Here is an 18,261-nt window from a genome sequence, read left to right as displayed (position 1 = left end):
AATAGCATTATTATCTCCCCCTAATTGAAGGCCAATTGCTAACTAGATCAGCGAGTTTAGCAGGCATACACTTGCTTTGGTTGATTACTTATCAAGTGGTTTTTCTTGACCTGAAAGCTTCTTAAATCTAAAATTGGGTGCAGTGGCATGAGTGTGAGTGATGTGCTTGTCGCGATACTATGAGCATTATCCCCAACTCACAAGTGTGATTGACGTCATATCAGCTGAAAAATGTAGCTCTCGATCGTAGTATCAAAAAAGTACACAAGAACCCGACTCTAGGCATGAGAATTGTGGCCGTGGGACGGACCACATTTTACCCCTTTCATGGCACCTGAATTCCATTCCCCGAATGGGCTAACTTTTTCCAGTTTTTCTTTTTCAAATCTTTGATCAATATGGCAAGAGTGCAAATATTAATAAGGTCCTTGCAACCGAGCCACTTAGGGTTAGGCAAGGACACTAAAGCAAGGAAACGCCACTTTTTTTGTGATCACCAAACCTTTCCCGCCAAATAAGGCCAAAACTTTTGCTCCTGATTGTTTTCAATGCCAATTATTGGCTTAAGTATTGAACAAATTATGTGACTAATATCATTTTTGTAACCATTGATGGTATGTGCCTCAAACCAAGTATGTAAATATACTTAAAATGACTTTAAACATGTCTTAAACTACAGCAACTGAAAAGTTCTAATTAGGTTTTCTTGATAAAGCAAGAATTTACTCTAAACACAATCAGTCAATACTCTTTTGCTTACAATATAATTTGTAGAAAATTGTTTCAGAAACATCTTGACCAAATTTCAATTAATTTGGGGACCTTGTTATTAAACCATGTTTCTCACTCTGGGGATGGCCCTCAATCCAAAAGTAGACGTACTGTAGCTCTGAGCTACAAATTGTTCTTTAAACTCATCTGGATGCTTGATAATCATGGAATAGTATATCTATAGAGATATGACACCTGTTTTATTTGGCTAGGTTGGATGCTTTTGAAAAAAAGCAAATTCATTGGAGTAAAAAGTTCAAATTGAAATCTAGTGTACTGGACTTTGCTATTACTCTGTGCCCATTAAATTAATGACTGCTTTGTATGCCAACTTCCTAATAAGTAAAAAATTGTGTGGATTAAGATAAAATTATTAATTGCCCATCCCAGATATTCTAAAATGTTAACAATTAAGTACATGTACTTTTATTGCCTATTCCATACATTTCTTTTATATTTTGTCAATGTGAGTTCCTCATTAATTAGTTTTGTGATGATTGTTGTTGATTTTTTATCTATGCGTGTTTTTGAGCCAGTTTTACGCAATATTTCACTGATTTGAAAGACAATGTGATTGTTTTCGATTAATTTGATGTTCATTTGTATTTCATTCAATTTTCTGACTTTCAAAATTAATTCAAAAATATTCAGTAAATGGACGGAGATGTACATCAATGAGATGATTATTTGATTAGAAATATCTAAATGTACTATGTAGTAAGGATAATCTTGTTTTATTGAGCCTAGAGTTACTGTCTTGATTCAAGGCAATGGCCTGACTTGGCGGTCAGGGGAAAGCCGTGTCGTTTCCTCTCTTTAGAGTTCCTGGGTTAGGGAGCCCTGCTTCCGAGGCCCGCAGGATAGGGACCCTTCCAGCAGACAATGGGTTAGGTTAGGCTAGGGTTAGGTAAGGATTGTATCAACAAAGGATCTATTTATTCAATCTTCATAGATGTGGGATTTTCACCATAAAGGACGTCACTCACACTTTTGACCTAGGGATAACCACCAAACCCTGTTTCATAGTTCTTGACATTTCCCTGCCATTAGTTCCAAAGGGACTTTTTAGTGAACAACATGCGTCTAAAGTGAATCCCGTATCGGGGTAGCTCTCAAGGGTTAGGTAAGAAGTCGTCTTGGAAAAGGTAAAAGAAATTGGGACTGTGCAGTAGTCATAGATGGTCCAAACTTTATCGAAACCTGTCGGTTTTCCAAAGTAAGAGTTAATTTACTTTATCGCGCCAGTCGGGCTCTTTTTTTTTTTGCTTAATCTTCAGAATGGCGTTATCCTTAAAGATGGAATATATGATTAAAATATATGTTTATAAAATTTCTTCAGGCAAATATGCATGTTATTCCGGGGCGTGTTTCATTGCGGTAAACAACTCTAAAATGGTATATAATATCTTTAATAATAATGATTTATTTACGATGAAATTCGTTTTAATGAATTTATTTCTCGTCTTGAACTGCTGCGATTCCAACCCCAGTAGCGGTAAGGAAGTCCGCAAATAAAGACAGATGTCTTAAAAAGATTCAAGGTTCAAAAACGTGATAACATAATCACTCGAATGTAAATCTGATCTGAATTCGAGTTTGAATTTGCTGATCGATGATACCCGGGTATTGAGGGTTGGTCTGGAATGGTTTATAGGAAGTTGTGCAAGTCTTCTTCGAATTTGGGAAGGGGAATTGTATCCAGTATAGATGACCCGCAGGGAGGAAGGCAGGTTTTTTGAAGAGTCTAGGGCCTCTTTCATGAAATAAGTGGCACATGATTGATGTAATAGCCGCATTCTTGTTGTAATTCCATGGCATACCGTTGGTGTCTCCTTTACACACTATAGAAGTGGATCCCAGTATGAAAGTTTAAACATTCCTGTGATCTGTCGAGAATGAATCGCCGGAGTAAACTCTCCATTTTGTTCAACTCGCCAACTAGACTCCAAATGGACTCCAAATCAATGAGGCGTAATCAAGATGGGGTTGTACGTACAATGAATTAGTAGATGGTAATCATAGCTAACCTATCCCTGGTCTTTAAGGTGCGTAGGGCCAAGCCTGCCATTTGAGTAGCTCTCGTTAATTTCTTGCTGAGGTGAATATGAAATTTTCAATCATCCTGAAGAGTAACACCAAGGTCTTTGACGCAAGAGAAAACTTCAATATTAGCACCCTCACTGTCTATGTAATTAAGATGGGAAGCCGATGAACCATAGGACATGATCTGGAATTTTGATCCATTTCGTTTCATGTTGCTCTCGTCGACCCATTTGTCTATAACATAAAGATCCTCCTGGAGAAGGGAGCAATCTAGGTCATTTCTCCCAATGAAGGAAGTATTGGTCCAAGTATTGTGCCCTGTAGAATGCCCAAGGAGATCTCAATTGGGTCTCTGAGGAGATGACCGACTTTAAACCTATACCTCGTTTTTGTGAGGAACTTTTTATCGAATTGGTCCATCTTAAGAGACTCATGGGTGTGTTATGGTTATCGAGCCTTTCACAAGTATGCCATGGTCCATCCTAATTGAAGGTCTTTCCAACTTCTGGGTAGATGATGTCTACAATACCATGGTTTGTCATTACTTCTCTTACAAGTTCCAAGTGAAAAATGGCCTTACCATTGAAGATCCTTTCAAGTAATAGGATCACGTTCGATTAGTAGCAACAACATCACGAAATTATGGGCACTGTTAATGACACCAAAACTATACGCACCCTATACAATTCATTCACGCAGACGTGAATTTAACGGCAGGTGTACTCTAAAAGGTACTAATACGTATATGTAACTAAAATGTAGAAACCTCGTGAATGAATAAGATTTCAGACCCAAAAAGGATTTTATTTGGTGTCCATAACCCCAAATCAAAAGAGACCAAAAGTTTGACTTAAAGCTGTTGCCAGATCAACAACGCCTAAGTACAGGCGTTGTCAAATGAAGGAAATTCAAGGAAAAGTGTGGTCCGGCACCCTGATTTTGAGCATTTTAGGGAAGGAGAACTAAGACAAACATCACAGTCAACTCGCAACATCCGCCCATTGAATTTTCAATAATCAAGTGATTTTGAGTGAGCTGCGTTACAAAATCCAACAAATTTGGTGTGATTCGGTGACCGCACTATCAAATTGGCTCAATACCACTTGAGTTTTGCTTAGACAAGCAGTTAAGATGAAATAAATGTCATAATTCAATGCATGTACAGTGCGGTTTGGCAGGGCATGTTGTCTTTGATTTTACTCCTTGGAATAACTTAAGTTGTTCATGAACGCGTTCCCTTGACAAGCCCTATTCCCTACGAATGTTAGAGGGAATGAAGTTAAACAACGAAAGAGCCCGAGAAAGAAGAGAGATGGACTTCATTTTGACCCGGCTTGAAACAAAGCTCATGAATGCTTTTGAAGACGCACATTATCAGACACCTACCGCATCTTCTCTGAATCCTGTACAACCCTAAACTTTCTAGTCCCTCTCAATACTAAAGCTCTCTCATTTGTTCTGTGTTCCTGGTACAAAATATTTGAACCTGTTCGCCCGGTAGCAAATCTGCTGAACAAATTAGAGCCCAAATTGGTGAGGCATATTCAATATGTACCTGAACAACTGACTTGTACATTTATAAGACGCACACGTTTGAAAATAAGCTTGAGCCGATCTATATATTTAAGTATGATTCTAAGCGCTAGTCAAGTACGCCTATAAACTGAACGTTTTTATTCATTGTTCACAAGGAAATAATGTCCGAAACTTACCTCACCTGTCATTGTCAAAACATTTTTTATTGCATAGGAGTAGGTAGTATACGGTCTAATATTCAGCAAGGTTACAAGAAAGTTAATTGACAAAACTCCCAAGGGTGAGGGTATTTCCGAGGTGCAAAAATCGCAGTCTGTGCCTAGAAGAGGTGAGGGTATTCTTATGGGGTGGACGTACAGAGTTTACAGAGTGTCCTAAATGCTCTTGTTATATCGAAAACGGTATGCCCACCTTGTTTTCTAAATTTTCTTTTATGCACAATTTGAACAATAAACACTGGTTAAATGTTCTATGCACAAAGTTTCGGGCGTAGCATCAATGGGACAAATTTTAAAACTGAAACTCTTAGATTGATGAAAGCACTATGGTCTTAAACGGAATTAAAATTCTGTGATTAGAATTGAAACCCCTCCTTAATAATGAGTAATTAGGTTAATCAGTGTTATATAAAATGATATAATGCATACATTATATAAAAACATGTAGATAAAAAAGCTTTTATTGTGGTAAGTCATCACTTTGTGCGAAATGTAGATAATTGGAAGTGATTGAAAAGAAAAATGTTCCCTCATCGTAAAGGTTCATCTTGAGTCATTGGCATCAGAACGCCCCTTGACTCCTTATCGACAATGAACCAGGAATGCTTGTCAAAATTTTGTCAAAATTTGACTTGAAGGATGCTACCGGATCAAAACCCTCTACATCCTGCGTCCGTCCTGGTTTTTCGGCAGATCTCTAGTCGAGCTAAAGATTGGGGGATTGTGATTTTGGATTCTGACTGAGACTGGGGGCATTCACTAATTCAAAGTTGAGGCTATACATAACACCCAAAGACACAGTACAGTATAGCAGCATCTGTTGAGCCGGGAGGTTTTCGAATGAGTTATTCTCAAGTAAAACAAATATACACTGTATTGATGGATTTTTTAATAAAAACATACATTTTTCTTACCCGTTCAATTTAAAAGTAATCGTAATAACGACACACTTACTTACTGGAGAGATTTGCCCTTTAACACCTGATTGCTCTTCGTGCTCATGCTCTTCCTTCACGGGATTCTCGAATGTTGGTGTCGTTCGGGAGTTCTCCGATTTTAGTTATTTCATGTCTTTACTTCTTTCCGAGTATACATATCAGTTACATTAGAACTTCGTTATTACTTACGACCTTAGCACTCTCGCGATCATGCAACTTACTTTCTTAACAAGTTTCTTCTCCGTTCCATTCGTGAGCTTCGTTTTTACTGAAAGACACTTCAGCAGATGGACCCATTCATGCAATGCCTTTAAAGGGAGATTATGACAATATAAAGTATTATTCAGTTGATTTTCAAATGGCGTTGTGAAATATTTGCACATGCATTTGCACTTGGGAGGTGAATTCTGCAAAAGTCTAAAAGTCGAAGGATCAAAGAACGAATCTGTCAAGATGTTTTAGAAAATGCCCGGAAGTAAATAGTTCAATTAGATATTGTTTTGGAATTCGTTTTCTTCAACGAAGCCCACTCTCTTCTGGGTTGAACGTTCTGTCTCATGTAGTATGAATTGAACCTTTGCAAAAGCTACAATGAGATAACTCACATAAAGCTATAGTGAGCTAACTCACATACTCATCCTGGCATAACTTCGATATTCCATTGTAGAGGTGATACGTGCTCAAGAATATATTACATTCCTTACGTCAACCAACTATAGGTCTTTTAGAGACCGGCTTGGGATCGTTCTGGAGAACAGGTTGCGTATAAGGGTATCTCGTACCAATGGGAGTTACAGTACAATACTCAAATGCTTCAGGTCCAAACTCAGTGAGACCATTGTGGTCAACGCGACATGCCAACCGGAGTGAGTGAGTCAGTAGCTCCTTTTACCTTTACGTATGTAGGCCTTGGTAAGAAAACTGGATTCACGACCACTTATAAATTCAATCTCATTCAAACAACAGTTCAACTTGAGACCTCAACGTGTTCGAACATCGTTTCTCGTTTGTGTTTTCCCTCGCATTGTTGAATACACCTGATTTGGTTTCTTGGTCCAATATCCTCGCCTGCAAACGTTTGTCAATCAATCTGTCATCCTATCGCTGGGTGTGAATCTTCACACAGACCTTTAGGGCAAATATGGAGAGTCAAATGCAATTTCTAGTCTGCATCGTCATCGCCCTTGCGGGTAAATAAAGAATTGAACTCTAGGAAAATAAGCAATTCAAGTGCAATGTGTTTGTTCACCCTTCCACTCACGTACTCTGTAGGACGTTCGGACTCCTACAATTGGGTGGATGCCCCCAAAGGGGTGGTGCCGCTTGGCACGTACGAATTTGAGCTGTACCACGAAGTTCATCACTTCTGCGAGGCCCGAGATGATGAGGTAATCCCTATCCCGTGGCTCATTGGAGTACTGTGTCCGTGAAGGACTCGCATAATCATACGCTTTTGTTTATAACTCATTGCCCAGGGACGACTCCACACCGGAACATTCACCGACAAGGAAAAGATCTGCATGTACGTGAACGTGAAAGAGAAAACTGTGGAGAGCTCTGCAAAGTTCCAGGTAACCCGAAATCCCATTCAAATTGATACCATCAAGCACGTCCGATGGCAAACCTGGACCCTATCGCTTGTACTTGGGCCCTGATCCTGAATTGATCATTTGGGTCCTCTTGTTGTCTGGATCGCAACAATACCGGTTGATTAAACGAAGCGGTCGTCAAAGTAGCATACAAAAGTTGGACTAAGTGGTCAGTATAACGCGAAACCAGAATGCAACTTGCTCCCGAAAAAAATTATGCTTCTCTACGTAGAGGGCAAATCTTCAAATCAGAGAAACAAAACCTTTTTTTATTCGTGAAGCAGCGTCTTCAAGTTTGATGATGTAAAACTATGATTAATGCACTCTTTCAAGCAATAAGCACGAACATATTGTGTTCCAGTTTAACAGGTTTAGCGTATCGCACATATGATATGATTGGTAATTCCGTTTCTACCTCATCACTTTAATTATTTCCCAAAACCCGTCAGCACACATTCATTGAATGATAGCACGATATGGACAAACTCCCAAGGTTAAACATTTTTTATAGGTGAGAAAAGTTTGCTTTGAGGTACATATTTACTAATTTTTGAACGTGAAAAAATGGTTCACCGATAGAACCTATTTTTCCTGATTTTCAAGCAAAAGGACAAAGTTTCTTATTGCAAAATTGCAACTAAAAGCTGGGAGTGAGGGTCTAATATCAATTTGCCCTGGAAGAGCAATTCTTTTTTTTTCGCCCATGTTTTTGCTTCAAATTTATCTTTGCTAAAACTCTCGTAGCTTGCAACTATGAAAAACAGTCAAATAACCCAACTCAACACACACTAGATCGTTCTTATAGAAGTACATCATCTTTTATATTGCAATGACAGTTTTTCATGGTGATCTATTTCAAATTCATAGTTTGTAGATCCTACATGAGCATTGGTAAGGTAGATGAGGTTATGCAGCGATTTTGTCTCAGCATGACATAGAATTTTCGCTCCAGAACTTCACTGCACTCTATGCCTACAATACAACACTATTTAGAGACGGATTTACGTTTATTCAAGGTCAATCATATGTTAAAGATGTTCAGCTTTTTTAAGAAACAAAAAGTACGCTTGCTTTCTTCGTATTGACAATAAACAACAATAAGCAATTTTCAAGCCAGTTGTCAATTCATTCTTCATCGAGCTGTGCCAAAGGGAAGATCATTTTGTGCTTTCAGTTTTAGCAGTTTGACCGATTGAGCTCTTCTAAGAACGAAGACTTGGTAAAAGAGATGGTTTTGCCATCACTATAGCCCGTGGAATAACTCAGCAAAGTTAAAATTCATTTTACCTATTGTTGATGTACTTTTACCAACCTAAATGGTGTGTTTGTTGTTCAGCATGTTTGTTGAAATTGAGGAAAAAAGGTTGCAATTTTCAAATAAGGTGTAAAGCTTAAAGTAGAATGTTTAAAAATAGCACTAAAGTTCATGATTTGCATTTAAGAATCAAACTGAACTGCCTATTCTGTTGTAATCGAAATTTAATCTTTGGCGAGTAGCAAATTGCACGATCAATCAATCTCCTTTTTTAGCGATTTTTGGTCGTCCAGTCATGGAGTAAAGAAGTAACGACATAAAAACTGTGTCAATGCGTTTGACCGTCCAAAAGAAAAAGTTTCAAAATGGTCCAAGCAGTAAAATAGTCGGCTGGAATGTGATACCCCAATGCGGATGACTAAAATTTGTTCAGTGCACATGAAAAAAATGCAAACATTACTGATACAGGTAGGTGTAACTACATCGTTGAAAGACAGAGCTTGCTAATATATATTCTATCTAGATTTGAATTAGCAATCAATGCAGTATTTATTGTTTGTACTGCAAAAGCAATATGAATCCCTTCTGAAAAGATAAATGCAAGGAATTGATTTCAGACTGATCTTGTTCTAGGTCCTCACGTTGAATCCTAATGAGAAGGCTGTGTGGAAGCATACGGAAAAAGAAATTCCTGAGAATGCTGTGCCTTGCGATGATAAAGAATCGGAAGAATGTTACTTGGGCATGGCTTTCTATAGCGACGGACTCTGTCATGAGGCACCTGGAAAAGTGTTCTTGAAAAAGCATCGAATCTTTACTCATATTGGCCCCAAGCTGGCTATTTGTCCGTACTTCAACTATCTTACCATTCAAGACATGTCCAAATAAAAGAGTGAACGGATGCAGGTTTTAATAACCATAAAATATCCCTGTCATATTATGTCACATGTATCTAATAAATGAAAATCATTTGTTGATTTTGACCAAACTAAAGAACATGATGTAAAAAGCACGTGGATTTAATAACGAACTACGTACATGTGTACAGAAGAGAGGCGGAGTGGACTAACTTGAGCGGGACAGGCAGAAAATGGCGACTAACATAGAGAAATCACGGATTACCTGACTTGGAACCAAGGTATTTTAGTTATTACTGAACGTATTCATACAGTGACCTTTTCCTGAACCTAAAGCTGGGTGACATGATGCGAATATCAGATGTAAATAGGGAAGCTAGCTAAATATTGTCACACCATAGCCATTCTTCAATGGCGTCTTCAAAAGATGTTTCAGCTTCAATTCCGATTGACTCAGAGACGATTTTTTGCGTATTAAAAATGCTCAATTGATGATAAAATCTGACGGAATTTTTACTTCGCTCGCTCAGTTATTTTAAAGGGAAGGAGTATATCTTAGATCGAGAAAAGATCGTGCTTTTATCCATTTGGACCTAGTGCATTTTTCTGTCGACAAGTTGGGTTCTTTTTAACCTAAAAAGCGTTCACCAATTTGGACCTCAATCAAACGTGTGTCAAAAGCAACAAGCTCTTGAACGAGGGCACAACGACGTGGGCACAAAAAGCCTCAGAATTCTGCACCACGTTGGCAATATCTTGCTAAGTGGTACAAGCTTATTCAATTTGTACTCGCACTTTCAAGGACGACGTCGTGGAGAAGTTGTCCTGGGTGGGTACTTTTACTTGATTGACATTTAATTGATCTAGACGTTCCATTGAGAGCAATACTGACCAATACTTACCGAGTCTACAAATTAGCCATCTCGTATAAGTGTAGCCGAGCTGTTTAAGAGGCAGGTCAAACAAAGTGTCCGGGGGTTTAAACCCAGGAGTTGGAGGTTCCATCTCAAGTGGCGAATGTATGTATAATTCTTTCAGTTCAGTCCTGTATTTGGTTAAGATCGGTCACAAAATTTCTTGTCAGCTCTCAAACTCACTGGGCAATTAACTCGAAGGTTTTTATTGAACAGACTTTAATTTTCCACCTGGGAACATTAGTCCACATGGGTATGTTCCCATTTCGAAATCTATATCTGAGTCGTTCGACAAGCCGGAGGAATTTACTATCTTGCACAATCTCTCCTAGCACGTTGGTTTAGCCACCAGACCAAAAGTGTTCTCGTTATCACTACCGTAAAGGATTCCCAAATATCGTTTTAGATATTTGGTTTGCGTTGCGTTGACGAATTCCCATGCTGACCTAGGTATTGATCCAGTTATTCAATCAGGGAACGCATTTTCAAACCATGGTAAGATAAAAGTCCGAAAGGCTTGAGGCATCATCCATAGGCCGAGCAGACCCTACTGAACTGAAGCGAGGAAAGAGGATCTATCGTCAATTTGCCTCGGTCCCGAGAGCGACGATATATGCGGGCTCCTCTGTACTAGGTGTGTCATGGACATACTGGATCAGATCAGGGTCATTGGAAAAGACCAAGTCGAGAACGTTTTTCGCTCTGGTGGCTACACCAACATGCTGGGAGAAATTGCACAAGATCGCAAACTCCTCTAGCTTTTCGAACGACTGAGATGTCGATTTCGAAATGGGAATATACCCATCAAGGCTAACCTCCCAATCTACAACGCTAGCCGGAAAATTAAAGTCCCCTACAAAGAAAACCTTCGAGCAAACTGCCAGATCCAACTCATTTCCAGTGAATAGGAGAGCTGACATAAAAGAGCTTACTGAACAAGAAGGGGGTCTATACATTGTTACAAAAGACAGATCAAGCCCTCGGATATGACAAACTAAGACCTCTACTTCTCCATTCGACATTTGTCTATGATTAATGAGACAATCATTCCTAACATATAAGCAGACACCCCCATGATGGATATGGGATTATCAGGGTGTATCCTATCACAACAAACTAAGTTGAAACCAACTATGGTTAGTTGTTCATCTAAGACCCCTGGCCGAAGCCAGGTTTCTGTTATAAAGATGAATGAAATCTCTCTCTCAACGGCTAGTTCTTCTAAGATCTTAACTTTTGTGCTGTCTTTTTTAGAAACCAGACAATGCACGTTCAAATATAGCCCCTCTACGGGCCTCTCTTTTGACGGACCAAGTTCACAAGACCTGGACCATCCTCTCCAACCATAAAAAATCCCGCTTATCAACAAAGCTACGTTTTACTGGAGGCAATGCATGAGCTAATGGGGATGGTTGGGTTGAGGAATGGGTTGGACAGCTACATTTGAATAGGAACGTATTTTGGGAATAGGGGTGGGGCAAGGAATATTAGGGAGAAGAGTGTTTATAGGAATAGGGGTGGATTGGGTATTTGAAGGAAGAGGAGGGAATTGAGAGAGAGGGTGGGGAGTAGGAGGAGAGGGAGGGTGGATGTTAAATGGGTTAAGGAAGGGGGGTGGGGTGGGATTAGGTTTAGGAAAAGGGTCAGCCCTAAAACTTCGAAACTGAGCAAACCTGCTTCTCGGCTTTCTTTGAGTCCCTTCTGCTTGAACGGAGGTACACCGTACATTAAAGCACGTCTTAAGTCTCATGGACTGACGGCACATGTACGGGTGAAAAAAAAGGACTATCTACTTTTGAACATCCCTTCCTCCTATTGTACTTCTCAAGGCCGAACTTGAGAAGTTTTTGACACCATTTAGGGTGGTCAAACTGACAGCCTTTTCCTTTTTCAGGACAAGGCTTCTTTCGATAAACTTGACAGACTGTTTTCTCTGCAACTGTCTTTTTGTGCTCTACTTCAAGAGGAGATACTACTTCAACCTCTACGTTGGTCAAATCAGTCGACTTCTCAATTACTGGGTGAGCCTGTTCTGCAAGCAGCACCCTGGTTTCATTGACCAAAGCAACTAATGCCCCTATAATAGAGGGCTTATTGACTACAGAAGGATCCTTCCCTGCTAAGACCAAGTCCAAACATTGTCTAGCCTCTTTGCCGACTTTTCCAAAAATAGCTTCCATCAAGAATGCAGAGGAGCTACTCACAACGACTGAGATGTCGATTTCGAAATGGGAATATACCCATCAGGGCTAACCTCCCAATCTACAACGCTAGCCGGAAAATTAAAGTCCCCTACAAAGAAAACCTTCGAGCAAACTGCCAGATCCAACTCATTTCCAGTGAATAGGAGAGCTGACATAAAAGAGCTTACTGAACAAGAAGGGGGTCTATACATTGTTACAAAAGACAGATCAAGCCCTCGGCTATGACAAACTAAAACCTCTACTTCTCCATTCGACATTTATACATGACTAATGTGCAAATCATCCCTATCATATAGGCATGCACCGCCATGTGGGAATATGGGATTATCAGGGTGTATCCTATCACAACGAACTAAGTGGAACTTCAATTAAAGGCAGATCAGTTTTATACCATTTGATCTTAAAGTGTTTCGTTTCAAAGTTATATGGTCAAAATCTGATTGAATCGAACAAGAAAACCAACAACACTTACAAACACATGACGCAAACGGACAAGCCAATTCCCAAATTTTCCTCAAACCAAAATGCATGAAATAATCTAAAAGCGGGGTAAAAACATTGATGGACGAAAAAAGTGGCATACTACATGAACATATAATGACTAAAATACTAGAGATAGGAAGAGGGGAAAGTTGATAAGGAAAGTATCTTACCTTAAGCAGCCACGCAATCACTTACACAACAAAACACACAGATCGACGCTCAGTCAAGACCAGGAGCAACAAATGGTGCGACTGCTCTCAACAAAAGACGAGACTAAACTGAACTGAAAATGAACTACGATATTGAATTCTAATCAACTCATTGATTGTTCAGACAATTTTGACATTGTTCTTCCTTTCAAAACATTATACACCTTTTCTAAGTATCTTTACGCTATGACATGACTAAAAGTCGAAATCTATTCATATATTTTTTTTAACAAAGTTGTGTGAGTTGTGTTATGGGAATGATGAGTAATGAAATATTGCAAAAGCTTTCAAACTTGCTTGCTCCTTAATTTAGAGCGAAAGAAAACGTTATTTAAAGTATAAGCATTGAAATTTATATTTTTGATGCAAAAGAACGTCACTTTGGATAAAGCAGACTATTGTATAGGGGGTTGATTTTTTAATATCGTTGACACTTTCTCGTGAAATTGCCTACCTTTGGCAACATGTCGTCCGTAAAGCTAAAAGTCCTTGATAACAAGTGTTAATGCTTGCTTCTGATTCAATTTTGTAAACATGAGAAAAGAAAGGCTACTAAGCACAATACAGATAGGAAAGGAATTTGTTTGCAATATCATAACATGTTCAAGTAAATAGCTTGGGCCAATGAAAAGACTGCTTATGGGACCATTTGGTATAAAAATGCCTTGATCGTGGCTTAGAAGTCAGTCTGGATATGACTTTGCTCCCTTCCATTCCCATTATGAAGGCTTTTGAATATTTCGTTGTCTTGGCCTCCTTGGCTGCCACAATTTCTTGTCGCTCGATGACAAGCAACTCAGATGATCGAGCTGAGGTAAGACCATTCAAGGCATATAATCTTGTTGTGTGTTTTCAGAACCTCTCTCTCAAATGTACTCCAACTATTATTTCAGTTTGTTTGTGAGGACTTCAAAAATCGACCTCCATTTTCTGATGTTCGTCTTGCCTTAATAAATTGCTTGTATGTAAGAAGTTCCAAGTATCGCGAGAACACGAATATTTGCACCATGTATAGAATGAAACAGGTAAACATGTTTGAAGTGTAATTTCATGCATTTTTCTTGTCTGCCTTGATCACGTATTTCAATTCCACCCTTAGATTGATCGTCGTTGGTACGGCAGCTTTCTTCATGATCCCTTGGAAATTGATTGGGACAAAGTTCGTGATTACTACAATCCCCTAGGGCTTGGATCAATCTACGCAGCTTGCAAGAATACCCAACCAAGGATATGTAAGCACGGTAGCTTCTGGTCGGGAACAACATATGGAGTGTGTTCCACTGATAAGGACTATGAACAATTGGATGCAGCAATTGGTTCTTTCTACTCTTGCATTGAATCACTTACACAAAGAGTATGTGTTAGGATGCCATGTCAAAGACATATCTTTACACACCCTTTTAACAAGTGACGTTTGTCCTTTTAGCATTGCGCCCGTGTTCTTGCTACAACTACCACCACTACTACCACAACAACCACAACAACCACTTCCACGACAACCACAACAACCACTACCACGACAACCACCACAACCACAACAACAACAACTACTACACCCACTACCACCACAACGTCAACTACAGAGAGCACAACCTCTTTCATAGAAGAGCCAATTGTGGACCCAGTTGAACCTATTGAAGAGCCTGAAGAGCCAATTGTGGACCCAATTGAACCCATTGAAGAACCTGAGGAACCAATTGTGGGTCCGGTTGAACCTATTGAAGAGCCTGAAGAGCCAATTGTGGGCCCAATTGAACCCATTGAAGAACCTGAGGAACCAATTGTGGGTCCGGTTGAACCTATTGAAGAGCCCAAAGAACCAATTGTGGGCCCGGTTGAACCTATTGAAGAACCTGAGGAACCAATTGTGGGCCCGGTTGAACCTATTGAAGAACCTGAGGAACCAATTGTGGGTCCAGTTGAACCCATTGAAGAGCCCAAAGAACCAATTGTGGGCCCATTTGAACCCATTGGAGAACCTGAAGAGCCAACTGCGCGCCCGGTTGAGCCTATTGAAGAACCTGAGGAACCAATTGTGGGCCCAGTTGAACCTAGTGAGGAAAAGTCCGCCATGACACCCACCATTGTGTTTATGTGCAAAGAGACTTCTTTTGGACAAGACGTTTTCCTGACTGGTGGTAAAATTGATTGCCAGGAAAACTGTGGCATTGACGTTATGTTAGCCGATTCTGATCCTAATCTCTGGCAAAAATACAACACGTGGAAAATAGGAGCTCATCAGCTTTCTTCTGGTGCAAACCCAGAACAAACCATGATTGTCGATGTAAGTTTGGTGGGCACCTTGTTTCATGTTCTCAGATAATCAAAACCAATTTCAATGCAGAATGCTCCAGCACGTGGCCTTCCTATGATGTGGACCACCAACAATGGATGGAGTCCTCACTATCGAGTAGAAAATAACAACTATGGTGACCATTGCTGGATGTTGGAAATGAGCATGGATTGCTCGCAAACTGATAATGGTTGGTTTAAGGTCAAAGCTGTTGTGGCCGAAGGTCAACACTTTTGGTCTGAGTCCGGGGCTCATCCACATGAGATTTGCAACTCTCCGCTTGGACCATTAAATTCTAACGACTTGCCACCTTTGAGCGAAGGTCATTATGTCAGGTAAAAAGACTTACACATACTTTCAAATTTGAACATTTGATTCATGAATAAATACCCTCCCAAGGTGTGGAATAAAAAATGTTATCAGCTGGGAGTCAAATTGGTGCAAGGCTGATGCTATTCCGGGATTTGAAGGTGAACTTGAAAAAGCTGTGGATCCCGCACCAATGGAGACCACAGCCATAACAGAAGTTGTAACCACAACCACGGAAGAAACCACCACCACCATTGAAGAAGAAACTACAACTACTAGGGAAGAAACTACAACTACTATGGAGGAAACTACCAGTACTATGGAAGAAACTACAACTACTGTGGAAGAAACTACCACCACTGAGGAGGAGACCACCACCACTGAGGAGGAGACCACCACCACTGAGGAGGAGACTACCACAACCATGGAAGAAACTACCACCACTGAGGAGGAGACTACCACTACCATGGAAGAAACTACCACCACTGAAGAAGAGACCACCACTGTGGCTGCTACTCCCATTTTTGATCCTGATATGCCAGCTGGACTAAAAAGTTGCATTGAGACTCCCTTTGGTGATGAAGATGTTAAATTCATCTATGGCATTGGTAATGCTTACGGAAATCGTTTGGCAAAGGCAGGATTTGAAAAGGTGATCTTATTTTTTCAATTTATCTTCCAATCCAGCTCTTTTTGTACTGTTTATCTACTTCTACTTCTTAGGCTGCTGAAGTACTTGACAAGTTCATGGAACTAAATCAAAATGTGGATGAATTTAAGGGCTGGTTGAAGACCACTGCCAGAGTCAATGCCAATTTCCAAAGTAAAATTGCTGATTGCATTTCCAAGAAATGCGAATTCCTTCCTGCCCAATGTAGCCCAGAACCTGAGCCCACGACACCTGAAATCGAACAAGGCGTAGGTTGAAAAAATTTAAAAATAAATTTCACATACTAAAAAGTTACAATTTTCTTAAGTTCCAATGTCCAACTTTGAATGACACCTCAGGAATTGTTCAAAATGTCAGCCAAGCCTATTGTGGTTGCCGACAAAAGGACAGTGCATCAATGATGTTCAACGGTGCTAAAGTCGTTGGCTATGGCCCTTGCACTCGAAGACCCCCACCACTGAAGGAAGACAGCAACCTGTGTGCTCTGAATGCCTTGGGTTGGGTAAGTTGGACTCATGACGAATTGCCAAATCGGCAAGAATCCCTTCACATGCGCAAATGATCAAGTCTGCATAGTTTTGGTTCCTTTCTTACATCAGATCAAGCAACTTCCGGCGAAGATGAACAACATCTACATCCAATTTGATGAACTGGAAGCGGCCTTTACCGCCCAAGGGCTTGCTCCAGTGTTGGAAAAATGTCGTCAAGTGTTTGACAAAGAAGCGTATGCCCAATTTATGAGAAGACAAGATCCTGAGATCACGGGTACATACGACAACCTCTCTTCTTCAATTGATGACTTCCTTGACTGTGTTGGAATGGTAAGAAATCGGTAGTCATTTCTCATTTCATGGCGGTTGATCAACTTGAATTCTTGTTTTCTTTTTCAATTTTACAGGATTGTCCAGATTTCCCTGCTGGATCTTTGACGAGCCAATCTTGTGAGGGCCTTTGCTAACTTCAGTCTATTTGTGTTTACGCCTGAAAATAAACTACTGCATTTCCCAAGAAAGTGTTCGTGTCAAAAAAAATTGTATCATGTTACGCTTAGGAGAGTCCAGATACAACTTTTATACTCTAATTGGTATGCATTTTTAACGCTAAAATATTTTTTATAGGCCTGAGTCTGAGTTTTCTCTCCCTCGCTTTTTTTGTGGCGGGGGCTTCTTTATCCTTACTAGGAATGCAATTCCTATCAGTAGGAGTCAAAAAAGATCATTCATTTTATTTAACTTTATTCATTTTACCTTACTTTGTTGGAGTTCCTTGTAAAAGGCAATGTTTGTTTCCCAATAAGTATGACAGTCCAAGGTTGAAGCCACAACCTAGAGAGTTTAAGTCAATAATTTCGCTCTTTTAAAAGCTTTAATGGGTTTCTTTGCGAAAAGCAGCATTCGGTTCAAAAATGGTTAAGTTTTTCCTCTGTCCTTAAAAGAAATGTGACATAACCTGGAGTAAATACTTTTTGTCAACTCTGACCTCTCTTCGCGGGAATTTTAAGACTTCAATTAGTAATAAATAAGTAAACTTCTCAAGTTCGGCATTAAGAAGTACAATAGTAAGAAGAGATGTTCTTCTTTTGTGCCGTCAGTCCATGAGACTTAAGACGTGCTTTAATGTACGGTGTACCTCCGTTCACGCAGAAGGGACTCAAAGAAAGCCGAGAAATAGGTTTGCTCAGGTTCGAAGTTTTAGGGCTGACCCTTTTCCTAAACCTAATCCCACCCCACCCCCCTTCCTTAACCCAATTAACTTCCACCCTACCTCTCCTCCTACCCCCTACCCTCTCTCCCAATTCCATCCTCTTCCTTCAAATACCCAATCCACCCCTATTCCTATAAACACTCTTCTCCCTAATATTCCTTGCCCCACCCCTATTCCCAAAATACGTTCCTATTCAAATGTAGCTGCCCAACCCATTCCTCAAACCCAACCATCCCCATTAGCTCATGCATTGCCTCCAGTAGAACGT

General features: G+C 40.0%; 2 protein-coding genes across 2 annotated transcripts; both read left to right on the top strand.

Annotated features, from left to right (window-relative positions):
• The first annotated feature begins 6,472 nt into the window (after window positions 1–6,472).
• On the top strand, window positions 6,473–9,346 carry LOC131883859 (uncharacterized). Its single transcript, XM_059231457.1, has 4 exons — window positions 6,473–6,696; window positions 6,779–6,894; window positions 6,982–7,077; window positions 8,984–9,346. The coding sequence occupies exons 1-4, from the start codon at window positions 6,648–6,650 to the stop codon at window positions 9,236–9,238; spliced, it is 516 nt and encodes a 171-aa protein (XP_059087440.1). The 5' UTR covers window positions 6,473–6,647; the 3' UTR covers window positions 9,239–9,346.
• A 4,334-nt stretch (window positions 9,347–13,680) lies between these two features.
• LOC131882941 (uncharacterized) lies at window positions 13,681–17,301 on the top strand. Its single transcript, XM_059230230.1, has 10 exons — window positions 13,681–13,831; window positions 13,911–14,042; window positions 14,117–14,371; window positions 14,444–15,301; window positions 15,362–15,645; window positions 15,710–16,271; window positions 16,343–16,537; window positions 16,597–16,791; window positions 16,889–17,110; window positions 17,188–17,301. Exons 1-10 carry the CDS (start codon window positions 13,712–13,714, stop codon window positions 17,245–17,247), a joined length of 2,883 nt encoding a protein of 960 aa, XP_059086213.1. The 5' UTR covers window positions 13,681–13,711; the 3' UTR covers window positions 17,248–17,301.
• The last annotated feature ends 960 nt before the right edge of the window (window positions 17,302–18,261 follow it).

This window comes from Tigriopus californicus, chromosome 7 (genome assembly GCF_007210705.1).
Source record: "Tigriopus californicus strain San Diego chromosome 7, Tcal_SD_v2.1, whole genome shotgun sequence".
In the NCBI taxonomy this organism is placed as follows: domain Eukaryota; kingdom Metazoa; phylum Arthropoda; class Copepoda; order Harpacticoida; family Harpacticidae; genus Tigriopus; species Tigriopus californicus.
Note: the sequence above shows the minus strand (reverse complement) of the source record. Positions and strands in the feature narration are given on the sequence as shown.